Here is a 14960-nt window from a genome sequence, read left to right as displayed (position 1 = left end):
GCAGGGGAGCAGGGACTGGGCAGGGGAGCAGGGACTGGGCAGGGGAGCAGGGACTGGGCAGGGGAGCAGGGACTGGGCAGGGGAGCAGGGACTGGGCAGGGGAGCAGGGGGCAGGGGAGCAGGGACAGAGACCAGGGGAGCAGGGACTGGGCAGGGGAGCAGGGACTGGGCAGGGGAGCAGGGACTGGGCAGGGGAGCAGGGACTGGGCAGGGGAGCAGGGACAGAGACCAGGGGAGCAGGGACTGGGCAGGGGAGCAGGGACTGGGCAGGTAAGCAGGGACTGGGCAGGGGAGCAGGGACTGGGCAGGGGAGCAGGGACTGGGCAGGGGAGCAGGGACTGGGCAGGGGAGCAGGGACAGAGACCAGGGGAGCAGGGACTGGGCAGGGGAGCAGGGACTGGGCAGGGGAGCAGGGACTGGGCAGGTAAGCAGGGACTGGGCAGGTAAGCAGGGACTGGGCAGGTAAGCAGGGACTGGGCAGGGGAGCAGGGACTGGGCAGGGGAGCAGGGACTGGGCAGGGGAGCAGGGACTGGGCAGGGGAGCAGGGACTGGGCAGGGGAGCAGGGACTGGGCAGGGGAGCAGGGACGCAGGGACTGGGCAGGGACTGGGCAGGGGAGCAGGGACTGGGCAGGGGAGCAGGGACTGGGCACAGGAGCAGGGACATAGACCAGGGGAGCAGGGACAGAGACCAGGGGAGCAGGGACAGAGACCAGGGGAGCAGGGACTGGGCAGGGGAGCAGGGACTGGGCAGGGGAGCAGGGACTGGGCAGGGGAGCAGAGACCAGGGGAGCAGGGACAGAGACCAGGGGAGCAGGGACAGAGACCAGGGGAGCAGGGACAGAGACCAGGGGAGCAGGGACAGAGACCAGGGGAGCAGGGACAGAGACCAGGGGAGCAGGGACTGGGCAGGGGAGCAGGGACTGGGCAGGGGAGCAGGGACTGGGCAGGGGAGCAGGGACTGGGCAGGGGAGCAGGGACTGGGCAGGGGAGCAGGGACTGGGCAGGGGAGCAGGGACTGGGCAGGGGAGCAGGGACTGGGCAGGGGAGCAGGGACTGGGCAGGGGAGCAGGGACTGGGCAGGGGAGCAGGGACTGGGCAGGGGAGCAGGGACTGGGCAGGGGAGCAGGGACTGGGCAGGGGAGCAGGGACTGGGCAGGGGAGCAGGGACTGGGCAGGGGAGCAGGGACTGGGCAGGGGAGCAGGGACTGGGCAGGGGAGCAGGGACTGGGCAGGGGAGCAGGGACTGGGCAGGGGAGCAGGGACTGGGCAGGGGAGCAGGGGGCAGGGGAGCAGGGACAGAGACCAGGGGAGCAGGGACTGGGCAGGGGAGCAGGGACTGGGCAGGGGAGCAGGGACTGGGCAGGGGAGCAGGGACTGGGCAGGGGAGCAGGGACAGAGACCAGGGGAGCAGGGACTGGGCAGGGGAGCAGGGACTGGGCAGGTAAGCAGGGACTGGGCAGGGGAGCAGGGACTGGGCAGGGGAGCAGGGACTGGGCAGGGGAGCAGGGACTGGGCAGGGGAGCAGGGACAGAGACCAGGGGAGCAGGGACTGGGCAGGGGAGCAGGGACTGGGCAGGGGAGCAGGGACTGGGCAGGTAAGCAGGGACTGGGCAGGTAAGCAGGGACTGGGCAGGTAAGCAGGGACTGGGCAGGGGAGCAGGGACTGGGCAGGGGAGCAGGGACTGGGCAGGGGAGCAGGGACTGGGCAGGGGAGCAGGGACTGGGCAGGGGAGCAGGGACGCAGGGACTGGGCAGGGACTGGGCAGGGGAGCAGGGACTGGGCAGGGGAGCAGGGACTGGGCACAGGAGCAGGGACATAGACCAGGGGAGCAGGGACAGAGACCAGGGGAGCAGGGACAGAGACCAGGGGAGCAGGGACTGGGCAGGGGAGCAGGGACTGGGCAGGGGAGCAGGGACTGGGCAGGGGAGCAGAGACCAGGGGAGCAGGGACAGAGACCAGGGGAGCAGGGACAGAGACCAGGGGAGCAGGGACAGAGACCAGGGGAGCAGGGACAGAGACCAGGGGAGCAGGGACAGAGACCAGGGGAGCAGGGACTGGGCAGGGGAGCAGGGACTGGGCAGGGGAGCAGGGACTGGGCAGGGGAGCAGGGACTGGGCAGGGGAGCAGGGACTGGGCAGGGGAGCAGGGACTGGGCAGGGGAGCAGGGACTGGGCAGGGGAGCAGGGACTGGGCAGGGGAGCAGGGACTGGGCAGGGGAGCAGGGACTGGGCAGGGGAGCAGGGACTGGGCAGGGGAGCAGGGACTGGGCAGGGGAGCAGGGACTGGGCAGGGGAGCAGGGACTGGGCAGGGGAGCAGGGACTGGGCAGGGGAGCAGGGACTGGGCAGGGGAGCAGGGACTGGGCAGGGGAGCAGGGACTGGGCAGATTACCCGCCGGGGCCTCTAATGGGACAGAACTCTATCACACTATCGCTCTGTAATGCACACTCAGACATTCAGGCTCCTGCTCTCTGTGGGTGAGTCTCCCATCTGGTCAGTGGGGGTCAGAGGTTAGGGTGCCCAAAGGATACCCGCTGCTGCTGGCAGGACACGAAGGTCTGGAATCCTGGGGACACGCCGAACCCAAGCTGGTCTATAAAGGGGGGCTCCTCCTGACTGTGAATCTGAACCTTGACCCCGGCTTCCAGGGAGGTCTCGTCTAGCCGGCAGGAGGGGGAGAGAGAGGTTAGTGAGCGAGAGGAGAGGGGGCATAATAACAACCCTGTCTCCCACACTCAGGTAGGTACAGAGGGTCTCATCTGTCTCCCCCCACACAGGTAGGTACAGAGGGTCTCATCTGTCTCCTCCCACACACAGGTAGGTACAGGATGTCTCGCCTGTCTCCTCTTACACAGGTATGTACAGGGGTCTCACCTGTCTCCCCCCACACAGGTAGGTACAGGGGGTCTCACCTGTCATGCGCCACACAGGTAGGTACAGGGGGTCTCACCTATCTCCTCTTACACAGGTAGGTACAGGGGGTCTCACCTGTCTTCTTCCTCACAGTTTTACAAGGTGTCTCTCCCCACATGGTTTGGTATAGGGGGTCTCACCTGTCTCACCCCACACAGGTAGGTATAGGGTGTCTTAACTGTCTCCTTCCACACAAGTAGTTACAGGGGGTCTCACCTGTCTCCCCACACACAGGTAGGTACAGGGGGTTTCACCTCTCCCCCCACCCAGGTAGGTACAGGGGGTCTCACCTGTCTCCCCCACCCAGGTAGGTACAGGGGGTCGCATCTGTCTCCTTCCACACAGGTAGGTACAGGGGGTCTCGCCTGTCTCCCCCCACAGGTAGGTACAGGGGGTCTCACCTGCCTCCTTCCACACAGGTAAGCACAGGGGTCTCACCTGTCTCCCCCATAAAGGTAGGTACAGGGTTCTCACCTGTCTCCTTCCACAGAGTTTTACAAGGTGTCTCACCTGTCTCCCTCCACATGGTTTGGTATAGGGGTCTCACCTGTCACCCACCACACAGGTAGTTATAAGGTGTCTCCCCCCACACAGGTAGGTACAGAGGTCTCTCCTGTCTCCCCCACACAGGTAGGTACAGGTGGTCTCATCTGTCTCCCCCATACAGGTAGGTACAGGGGTCTCGCCTGTCTCCCCCCATACAGGTAGGTACAGAGGTCTCACCTGTCTCCCCCTACACAGGTAGGTACAGGGGGTGTCTCCTGTCTCCCCCCCATACAGGTAGGTACAGGAGTCTCACCTGTCTCCCCCCATACAGGTAGGTACAGAGGTCTCACCTGTCTCCCCCTACACAGGTAGGTACAGGGGGTGTCTCCTGTCTCCCCCCATACATGTAGGTACAGGAGTCTCACCTATCTCCCCCCACACAGGTAGGTACAGGGGTCTAACCTGTCTCCCCCCCACAGATAGGTACAGGGGTTTCATCTGTCTCCCCCCCCCACAGGTAGGTACAGGAGTCTCACCTGTCTCCCTCAACACAGGTAGGTACAGTGGTCTCACCTGTCTCCCCCCCACAGGTAGGTACAGGGGTCTCACCTGTCTCCCCCCCACAGGTATGTACAGGGGTCTCACCTGTCTCCCCATACACAGGTAGGTACAGGGGGTCTCACCTGTCTCCCCCCACACAGGTAGGTACAGGGGGTGTCTCCTGTCTCCCCCCACACAGGTAGGTACAGGGGTCTCACCTGTCTCCCCCCACACAGGTAGGTACAGGGGTCTCATCTGTCTCCCCCCACACAGGTAGGTACAGGGGTCTCACCTGTCTCCCCATACACAGGTAGGTACAGGGGTCTCCCCCACACAGGTAGGTACAGGGGTCTCACCTGTCTCCCCATACACAGGTAGGTACAGGGGTCTCACCTGTCTCCCCCCCACAGGTAGGTACAGGAGTCTCACCTGTCTCCCTCAACACAGGTACGTACAGGGGTCTCACCTGTCTCCCCCCCCCACAGGTAGGTACAGGGGTCTCACCTGTCTCCCCCCCACAGGTACGTACAGGGGTCTCACCTGTCTCCCCATACACAGGTAGGTACAGGGGGTCTCACCTGTCTCCCCCCACACAGGTAGGTACAGGGGGTGTCTCCTGTCTCCCCCCACACAGGTAGGTACAGGGGTCTCACCTGTCTCCCCCCACACAGGTAGGTACAGGGGTCTCACCTGTCTCCCCATACACAGGTAGGTAGAGGGGTCTCACCTGTCTCCCCCACACAGGTAGGAACAGGGGTCTCACCTGTCTCCCCATACACAGGTAGGTACAGGGGTCTCACCTGTCTCCCCATACACAGGTAGGTACAGGGGTCTCACCTGTCTCCCCCCACAGGTAGGTACAGGGGTCTCACCTGTCTCCCCATACACAGGTAGGCATAATGGTCTCACCTGTCTCCCCATACACAGGTAGGTACAGGGGTCTCACCTGTCTCCCCATGCACAGGTAGGTACAGGGGTCTCACCTGTTTCCCCCACACAGGTAGGTACAGGAGTCTCACCTGTCTCCCCCCACACAGGTAGGTACAGGAGTCTCATCTGTCTCCCCATACACAGGTAGGTACAGGAGTCTCACTTGTCTCCCCATACACAGGTAGGTACAGGGGTCTCGCCTGTCTCCCCATACACAGGTAGGTACAGGGGTCTCACCTGTCTCCCCCCACACAGGTAGGTACAGGAGTCTCATCTGTCTCCCCATACACAGGTAGGTACAGGAGTCTCACCTGACTCCCCATACACAGGTAGGTACAGGGGTCTCACCTGTCTCCCCCCACACAGGTAGGTACAGGAGTCTCACCTGTCTCCCCATACACAGGTAGGTACAGGGATCTCACCTGTCTCCCCATACACAGGTAGGTACAGGGGTCTCACCTGTCTCCCCATACACAGGTAGGTACTCATCCTGTTGTATGTCCAGCATCAGCTCCAGCCCATTCCCGGTGCCGCCCTTTAGCGTGTAGAGCAGCTCATAGCCGGGCTTACCGGAGTTAAACGTGTAGCATTTCCCATAGCGTGTGTACACCTAGGAGAGAGAGGCACAACATGCTAAGAACATGCGTATATAACTAAATGATAGAAGATGTGTATGTCTGAGCAGTAAGCATTCACGTGTAATAGAAGAAGATGTAAACATGTAGTACCACAGCTGCACACGCTAACAACATGAATGTACACCTGTAATAGAACAGCAGCACACATGAATAACACGCGTGTACATAAGGGGAACATGCTAACCTCCTTGCAGTGCTGGGTTTGTACAGGAGGCACTTCTTTAGTTATATCGAGTAATCACAGAGCTGAGTGGGTTGAAGAGCTTATAATCTAATATTGATAGTCATACAATGTTTCTCCACTTCAAAGACCAGTACCCGCCTATCAGAAGAATAGGTGTGGCATGTTTGGACATAACATGCTAAGAACATGTGTTTAGCTGAAAGAATTAAACAAAGCATGCAACCAACATATAGGTCTCTGGCCGGGAAGGGGTTAATCATTGCTCTGCAGGTCTCTGGCAGGGAAGGGGTTAATCATTGCTCTGCAGGTCTCAGGCACGTAAGGGGTTAATCATTGCTCTGCACGTCTCTCTGATCAGGAAGAGGTTAATCATTGCTCTGCACGTCTCTGGCACGTAAGGGGTTAATCATTGCTCTGCACGTCTCTCTGACCAGGAAGAGGTTAATCATGGCTCTCACATTACATCCGAATGGCCTCCATATCCCCACGGTAGCCAAACTCCTGAGGTTGCAGTATGTGGTGAGGTGAGTGAGGGATTATGGGTATTGATTGGTGTCCCGGAGGGGTGTCATGTTCCAGGGACAGGACGTCTCACATAACGAGTCATCCCTCGTCAAGCTCGTTAATGAACCGGAGAGCTGAGGTCAATTAATACAAAGATCGAGAGATTGCATGAGAGGTGACTGTCACACAGCGGCAGTGCCAGCCTCCCCCTCACACAGCACGGGCAGTGCCAGCCTCCCCCTCACACAGCACGGGCAGTGCCGGCCTCCCCCTCACACAGCACGGGCAGTGCTAGCCTCCCCCTCACACAGCACGGGCAGTGCCAGCCTCCCCCTCACACAGCACGGGCAGTGCCAGCCTCCCCCTCACACAGCACGGGCAGTGCCGGCCTCCCCCTCACACAGCACGGGCAGTGCCAGCCTCCCCCTCACACAGCACGGGCAGTGCCAGCCTCCCCCTCACACAGCACGGGCAGTGCCGGCCTCCCCCTCACACAGCACGGGCAGTGCTAGCCTCCCCCTCACACAGCACAGGCAGTGCCAGCCTCCCCCTCACACAGCACGGGCAGTGCCAGCCTCCCCCTCACACACAGGAAGGGGAGGAGCTGTGAGCCAAGATGGCGGCAGACCCTGGAGGAGGGAGAGGAGTGGGAACCAGGTCTCAAGCTAATCTGAATGCGGATAAGAAAGTTTCACTGGAAGCTAAAGTGCAAGAACTTTTGCAAAAGAAAGAGTCAGAAAATGTGGAAAAAGAGATGAATGAAAATGTTGGGCAGAAAGAATCTGAAATGGAGAATACTGAAAGTCCGGCTCAGAACCAGACGGGTAAGAGAACTGCGGCTAAAACCAGCTCAAGGTCTAATGAAGCCAAGAGTAAAAGGCAGGCAGAGCATGAGAAAAGGAGACTTGGGGTCACAGAAATTGTTATCCCACAAATTTGTAAGGACATACACACTAATGCACAGGCAACTGCAGCTACACCTGAGACAGAGACCCCGCAAACAGTTGCACCTGACGCAGTGACCCCGCAAACAACTGTACCTGACGCAGTGACCCCGCAAACAACTGTACCTGATGCAGTGACCCCGCAAACAACTGTACCTGACACAGTGACCCTGCATACAGCTGCACCGGAGACAGAGAAACTGCATACAACTGTACCTGATACAGAGAGACTACAAGCAGCTGAGGGTTACAGCCAGGTGCAGGAATTAGCAGCCACACCCAAGTCAGACACACAGCAAACAGCCCAGGTTGAGAGCCTGAATGATGCTGGCAATACACCTGAGACAGAGCAGCAAACAGCTCAGGCACAGGAAGAAGTGTCTGAAATAGAAATGGCTGAAGCAGTGGAGAACGCTGAAGCAGTTGAGGCTTTTGAGGCGCAAGAAATGGAGATTCCTAAAGTGGGAGAGAAATCCATACAGCCTGCAGCAGCAGCAACACCAAAGCCCTTGGCAGAAACAGGAGCGGCAAAAGCAAATCCTTAGGTGAAGCAGGAATGGCAGCAAAACCAACAGGAGTGGCCGAGCCAGCTCCCCCCCAGCAGTCAGCATGGAGTACAAGACGCCCAGGTACATCTTATATTTCATTTGATGATGCCAGAAAGCGCAGGAACGTAGTCAGGCTGCATTATTGGGGGGATGTGGTTCCTATACCGGACAGATTTGTTATAGGAAAAGACTTGATGAAAGTTTCTCTTGGCTTCCAACCCAGTGAGGTTTTTGCTTTGTTACATGCTCCCAATAGCAGAAACTATGAAGTCAGCTTTAAGACACCAGAAGGGCTAGAAAAATTCTGGTTTCGTTACAGAGAAGTGAAGGATAATCCAGAATGGGAATTCTTTAAAGTTATCCAGGTTTCTCGCCCTGTGACCGTGGAGGTGAATATTATCTTTGATATTGAGACTGTAGCGGTAGAGGATATATATTTTTGGCTGCAAAGACAGTGCGATGTTCTGTCTGATCCAGTGAAAAGTATGGATGCTGAAGGTTTCTGGAATGGGGGCTACAAGTTTAAAGTTAAACTTAGATACACACACAATGTGGCATGTCACCTCCCAAACGCCATATATATAGGAAGGGATCGCGGGCGATGTTTTTATTGGGGACAGCCTAAAAAATGTTTTAAATGTGATTCCCCCAGGCACTTTAGCTCAGCGTGTGATAAAATCAGGTGCACTTTGTGTGGTTCGATTGGTCATCACAGCTCTGAGTGTGACAAGGACATTGTCTGCAACCTGTGCTATAAATGTGGTCATTCCTTTAAAGATTGCCCAGAAGCCGAGCACAACCATTATGGGCAGAAGGAAATGTCTTGTGTACAGAACACAGCATCTCCTTGTGATAAAGAGAATACCGCAGAGTCATCAGAAAGTCTTCAACTTACACCTGTGGAAGAGGTTTTAAAGTCTCTGGGTCTGACATATACACTTCCAGCCCAAAGGGGGTCAGACGGAGAACAAAGGAGCGATCTGAGCAAAGATGGCGGCGAGTCCCGCAAAGATGGCGGCGAGTCCCGCAAAGATGGCGGCGAGTCCCGCAAAGATGGCGGCGAGTCCCGCAAAGATGGCGGCGAGTCCCGCAAAGATGGCGGCGAGTCCCGCAAAGATGGCGGCGAGTCCCGCAAAGATGGCGGCGAGTCCCGCAAAGATGGCGACGAACCCCGCAAAGATGGCGGCGAACCCCGCAAAGATGGCGACGAACCCTGCAAAGATGGCGGTGAACCCCGCAAAGATGGCGGCAAACCCCGCAAAGATGTCAATAATGAATGGGAAACAATAACAAGTAAAAACAAGACTGCCCAAACCAGCTCAGCTGGAAAGAAAACTACAGAAACTGTCCAAGAAGAGATCTCGCAGCACAATACATATGAGGTATTGGAGGAAAAGAGTTGGGGTGAAAAGATGGATGACGCAGACCCCGATATGTCGGACAGTCAGGCCTCACAGCAGTCAGGAACTATTCAGGACATTGAGATGGCCGGACCATCAAATAAGAGAAATCTGCCATCTGAGTCCCCCCGGGAGAAAGAAAATGGTCAAAAAGAAAAATGGTGCTAAAAAGAAAAAAAAAGGACGGTGATTGACTCACTAAATATGCCAAAGCGCCCCTCTCTGCTGAAAGTGGCAACTATTAATGTGAACAGTATTAAGACAAAAAAGACCCGGACTGAAGCCTTTACTGTTCTAAAGGACTTTAATAATGAGGTTTTCTTTTTGCAGGAAACCCGCTTGACCACTACAAGTGACGTTTTTGTGTGCAGAAGGGACTGGATTTGGGGCCCCTCTTTCTGGTCCTTTGGACCAGATAAATGTGATGGTGTAGGCATTGTTTTCAAAGGGATTTCCGTTATGTGAAACAAATTAGTTGACATAATGCCTGGAAGATGTCTTTTGTTAGATGTTAAAATTGAAGCTGTTGATTACAGACTAATTAACATTTATGGTCCTCAAAGTAGAACCGAAAGAAAAGATTTGTTTTCTTTAATAAGGCCGTATTTACATACAGCGAAAATAGTCATTTTTGGCGGGGATTTCAATTATCTCATATGTTCAGGATAGAGGGGAAACCAGAGACTGCATTCAGTATGACTCCATATTTCTGAACAATATGTGCGCTCAGGCTGGTTTGGTTGATGTCTTCAAGACACAAAACCCAAATAAAGCGGGGTATACATATATAAAAGGTGACTCTTAAAGTCGGATAGACAAAATATATGTAAAAAAACAAACAAAGTTTAATAATGTTATTTTAAAGCCTGTGGAGTTTTCGGATCACGCTCTGTTGGCGGTGACCCTAAATCTGGAACAGTCTGGTGTGTCCGGGCCTGGTTATTGGAAATTTAACGCCAATATCCTACAGTGTGATCAGACCGTGGCTAGGTGTAAAGATCTCCTGGAAGCCAGGTTAACATTAATAAGCTTGTATGAAAACTCTAGTGCATGGTGGGAGGAAACAAAACACGAAATTAAGGTGTTTTTCAAGAAGGAAGCGCGTAATTATCATAGTTTGAAGTATAAAAAATATTTGTCACTCAGATTGAAATTATATCGCGCTTTTTCTGCAATACAAAGTGGGGAAGAGGTAAAGGCAGAATACATCCGTGACATAAAAGGACAAATGAAGGAGTGACAGTATAATCGCCTCTCCTCCCTGTATAATCGCCTCTCCTCCCTGTATAATCGCCTCTCCTCCCTGTATAATCGCCTCTCCTCCCTGTATAATCGCCTCTCCTCCCTGTATAATCGCCTCTCCTCCCTGTATAATCGCCTCTCCTCCCTGTATAATCGCCTCTCCTCCCTGTATAATCGCCTCTCCTCCCTGTATAATCGCCTCTCCTCCCTGTATAATCGCCTCTCCTCGCTGTATAATCGCCTCTCCTCCCTGTATAATCGCCTCTCCTCCCTGTATAATCGCCTCTCCTCCCTGTATAATCGCCTCTCCTCCCTGTATAATCGCCTCTCCTCCCTGTATAATCGCCTCTCCTCCCTGTATAATCGCCTCTCCTCCCTGTATAATCGCCTCTCCTCCCTGTATAATCGCCTCTCCTCCCTGACCCATGAGGGGGAATGTGGGGATTTTACACGTTTCACCCCTGATATTTTTGGCAGTGTAAAGAAAGGAAACAGAAGAGGGCTTTATATGAGTTATGGGATGAAAAGCAGGAATCTGTCGCAGATCCGGCGAAATTACCTGACTTGGTGACTTCTTTTTATGAGAAGATATTTAATGGGAAAAAGATAGCAAAAAGCAACATTGACAAAGTTTTAAAACAATGTAATACGCCTAAATTAGAACCAGAGGATTGTGCGGCCATAGTTTCCCCCATCTCTGTCACGGAGGTAGAAACAGCTATCAGATCCTTGGGAAAAAACAAAACTCCTGGTTCTGATGGCTTAACTTCCGAGTTCTATCAGTTTTTCTGTGAGGTTCTGAGCCCAGTACTGAGCGATCTGTACAATGAGGCTTTGAATGAGACCGGATTATCATCCTCGCAGTCTCAGTCCGTATTAACTTTACTGTATAAAAAAGGTGACAGTAGAGATATAAAAAACTGGCGCCCAATAGCGTTATTGAATACGGATTATAAAATTCTAGCAAAGATTTTGTGTACCAGGTTGGGATCTGTAGCGGAAACGCTCATATGTACGAGTCAGTCCTGTGGGATCCAAGGAAGGAAGATCGCCAACTCTCTTATAAGTGTCAGAGAGATATTTGAGCAGGCAAAAAGTGGGGCCTTAGAAGGTTACATTGTTAATTTAGATCAGGAGAAGGCCTTTGATAGAGTCAATCATTTGTATCTTTTTAGTGTCTTAGAGACATATGGTTTGCCAACTCAGTTCATATCATGGTTGAAAACTCTATATGACAAAGCCGAAGGGAAACCAATTGTAAATGGCTGGATTGGATCCTGCTTTCGTATTAGATCAGGAGTACGTCAAGGATGTCCACTCAGCCCCTTACTATATGTGTTTGCTATAGACCCTTTTTTACGTATGTTAGAAGATAATAGAGACATCCAGCCAATACCAAAGATTTGTATAAAATGTATAGCGTATGCAGATGATGTATCTATTCTAATAACATCAAGAAAGTGTTATGAAAGTGTACTTTCTGAATTTAAAAAATACTCTGACATCTCAGATTCCCAGGTAAATAAAAGTAAGTCCATTGCACTGTGGATAGGAAAAAAATAAAATAAATTTGAGCTCCCATCTGGTATAAAGTACGAGCCTGAAAATATTCGCATTTTGGGGATCAAATGTAATAGTCAGGATTCTGGTGAGCAAAACTGGGAAGAAAAACTTGGCATATGCAAAGCCAAAGTTACCAGGTGGAAACATTGGAAATTTTCTTTTGAGAGCAGAATCGGGATTGTTAAAACTTTTTTGCTGCCTATTTTCATCTATTTAAGTTTTGTATTTCCCCCGCCTGAGAAAGTTGTAGTTTCTTTAAATAATTTGTTTTTTTCAGATGCTGTGGGGAAACAGACTCAATTTAGTGAGCAGACACATCACTTGCAGGCCTAGAAATAAGGGAGGTCTTAATATGGTGAACCCGGAGTTATTTTTTAATGTAGTATTCCTATGTTTTAATTTTCAGGGAATTTTCTCACAAAGTATATGGAGAAATTCTTTTAAGGAGTGGTTGTCACCGCTGTTTGACAAATGGTTTGAGGGGGGAAATATCAAAAGAATGACTCAAAATATTGGATATTTACCGCCATATATTATTCGGATGGTTAAAGTTATTAGAAAATTACAAATAACTAGGACTGAAATGGAACAGCTTTCAAGGAAGCGACTCTATACCAAGTATTCTAGAGAGAACACCCCCAATAAGCCTGGAGCTAAGACAATGTCCTGAGACCAGCCATGATGTGGTATTAAAGCAACTTGTTGATCCCAGATTACCGCAGAAAATGAGCGATGTCTCGTGGTTATTATTTCATAGTAAAATGTATGTCAGGCAGAATTTAAAATACAGGAATATTGATGATAGGAATTGTCCGCGGGAAAACTGTAATGTTTTAGAAACCATGGAGCATTTTTTATTGCAATGTCCATTTTATTTTTATGGAAAAAAATTGCAAGTCATCTAAAAATCCCTATTTTGTCCAAACAGAGCTACCCCCAAGTAGCATACGGACTCTTTCCGGAAACCCAGAAGCAGCATCACAATAGGACCCTGTGGCTGATTAACGTGATATCTATATACCATTTATGGAACGCCAGATGTATGGTATCGCTAAAAAAGTGTGTGATACCGGCAGAAATAATTCTGAGTCACATTGTGTCGGATATAAAGAGCGTTCGGCAGCGGGAATCTGAGAGGTGGGAGAGAGATGTGTTTAAATCTCTTTGGAAAGGAATCTCTGTAATATAAATGTAATGTGTATGTGATTCTCTGGGTGCTATTCTGTAAGTATTGTGTGTATTTGTAAATAATTGTATTTTGTATTTAAATAAAAAAGATTCCCCTCACACAGCACGGGCAGTGCCAGCCTCCCCCTCACACAGCACGGGCAGTGCCAGCCTCCCCCTCACAGCACGGGCAGTGCCAGCCTGCCCCTCACACAGCACGGGCAGTGCCAGCCTGCCCCTCACACAGCACGGGCAGTGCCAGCCTCCCCCTCACACAGCACGGGCAGTGCCAGCCTCCCCCTCACACAGCACGGGCAGTGCCAGCCTCCCCCTCACACAGCACGGGCAGTGCCAGCCTGCCCCTCACACAGCACGGGCAGTGCCAGCCTGCCCCTCACACAGCATGGGCAGTGCCAGCCTCCCCATCACACAGCACGGGCAGTGCCAGCCTCCCCCTCACACAGCACGGGCAGTGCCAGCCTCCCCCTCACACAGCACGGGCAGTGCCAGCCTCCCCCTCACACAGCACGGGCAGTGCCAGCCTCCCCCTCACACAGCACGGGCAGTGCCAGCCTCCCCCTCACACAGCACGGGCAGTGCCAGCCTCCCCCTCACACAGCACGGGCAGTGCCAGCCTCCCCTCACACAGCACGGGCAGTGCCAGCCTCCCCCTCACACAGCACGGGCAGTGCCAGCCTCCCCCTCACACAGCACGGGCAGTGCCAGCCTCCCCCTCACACAGCACGGGCAGTGCCAGCCTGCCCCTCACACAGCACGGGCAGTGCCAGCGTGCCCCTCACACAGCACGGGCAGTGCCAGCCTGCCCCTCACACAGCATGGGCAGTGCCAGCCTGCCCCTCACACAGCACGGGCAGTGCCAGCCTCCCCCTCACACAGCACGGGCAGTGCCAGCCTCCCCCTCACACAGCACGGGCAGTGCCAGCCTCCCCCTCACACAGCACGGGCAGTGCCAGCCTGCCCCTCACACAGCACGGGCAGTGCCAGCCTGCCCCTCATACAGCACGGGCAGTGCCAGCCTCCCCCTCACACAGCACGGGCAGTGCCAGCCTCCCCCTCACACAGCACGGGCAGTGCCAGCCTCCCCCTCACACAGCACGGGCAGTGCCAGCCTCCCCCTCACACAGCACGGGCAGTGCCAGCCTCCCCCTCACACAGCACGGGCAGTGCCAGCCTCCCCCTCACACAGCACGGGCAGTGCCAGCCTCCCCCTCACACAGCACGGGCAGTGCCAGCCTCCCCCTCACACAGCACGGGCAGTGCCAGCCTCCCCCTCACACAGCACGGGCAGTGCCAGCCTCTCCCTCACACAGCACGGGCAGCGGCAGAGACTACCGATACCTCCCTCCCTCTCTCTGTGGCTCTGACTACCGGTACCTCCTCCCTCTGTGGCTCCCACTTCCGGTACCTCCCTCCCTCTCTCTGTGGCTCTCACTCCCGGTACCTCCCTCCCTCTCTCTGTGGCTCTCACTTCCGGTACCTCCCTCCCTCTCTCTGTGGCTCTCACTTCCGGTACCTCCTCCCTCTCTCTGTGGCTCTCACTTCCGGTACCTCCCTCTCTCTGTGGCTCTCACTTCCGGTACCTCCTCCCTCTCTGTGGCTCCCACTTCCGGTACCTCCCTCCCTCTCTCTGTGGCTCTCACTACCGGTACCTCCTCCCTCTCTCTGTGGCTCTCACTACCGGTACCTCCTCCCTCTCTCTGTGGCTCTCACTACCGGTACCTCCCTCTCTCTCTCTGTGGCTCTCACTACCGGTACCTCCCTCTCTCTCTCTGTGGCTCTCACTCCCGGTACCTCCCTCCCTCTCTCTGTGGCTCTCACTACCGGTACCTCCCTCCCTCTCTCTGTGGCTCTCACTCCCGGTACCTCCCTCCCTCTCTC

At 54.4% G+C, this 14960-nt stretch overlaps 1 protein-coding gene across 1 annotated transcript in view; it reads right to left on the bottom strand.

Moving 5' to 3' along the window:
* The window catches only part of LOC142475739 (acid-sensing ion channel 1C-like), a 41701-nt gene extending 35401 nt beyond the window's left edge, over positions 1-6300 (bottom strand). The window contains exons 1-3 of the mRNA XM_075581482.1: positions 6289-6300; positions 5331-5481; positions 2534-2661 (exon numbers count right to left, since the gene is read on the bottom strand). Of these exons, the coding sequence (XP_075437597.1) occupies positions 2534-2661; positions 5331-5481; positions 6289-6300 (291 nt within the window). The remainder of the gene's footprint in view (positions 1-2533; positions 2662-5330; positions 5482-6288) is intronic.
* Between the last annotated feature and the right edge of the window lie 8660 nt (positions 6301-14960).

Source organism: Ascaphus truei, unplaced genomic scaffold (genome assembly GCF_040206685.1).
Source record: "Ascaphus truei isolate aAscTru1 unplaced genomic scaffold, aAscTru1.hap1 HAP1_SCAFFOLD_1356, whole genome shotgun sequence".
Lineage (NCBI taxonomy): Eukaryota > Metazoa > Chordata > Amphibia > Anura > Ascaphidae > Ascaphus > Ascaphus truei.
Note: the sequence above shows the minus strand (reverse complement) of the source record. Positions and strands in the feature narration are given on the sequence as shown.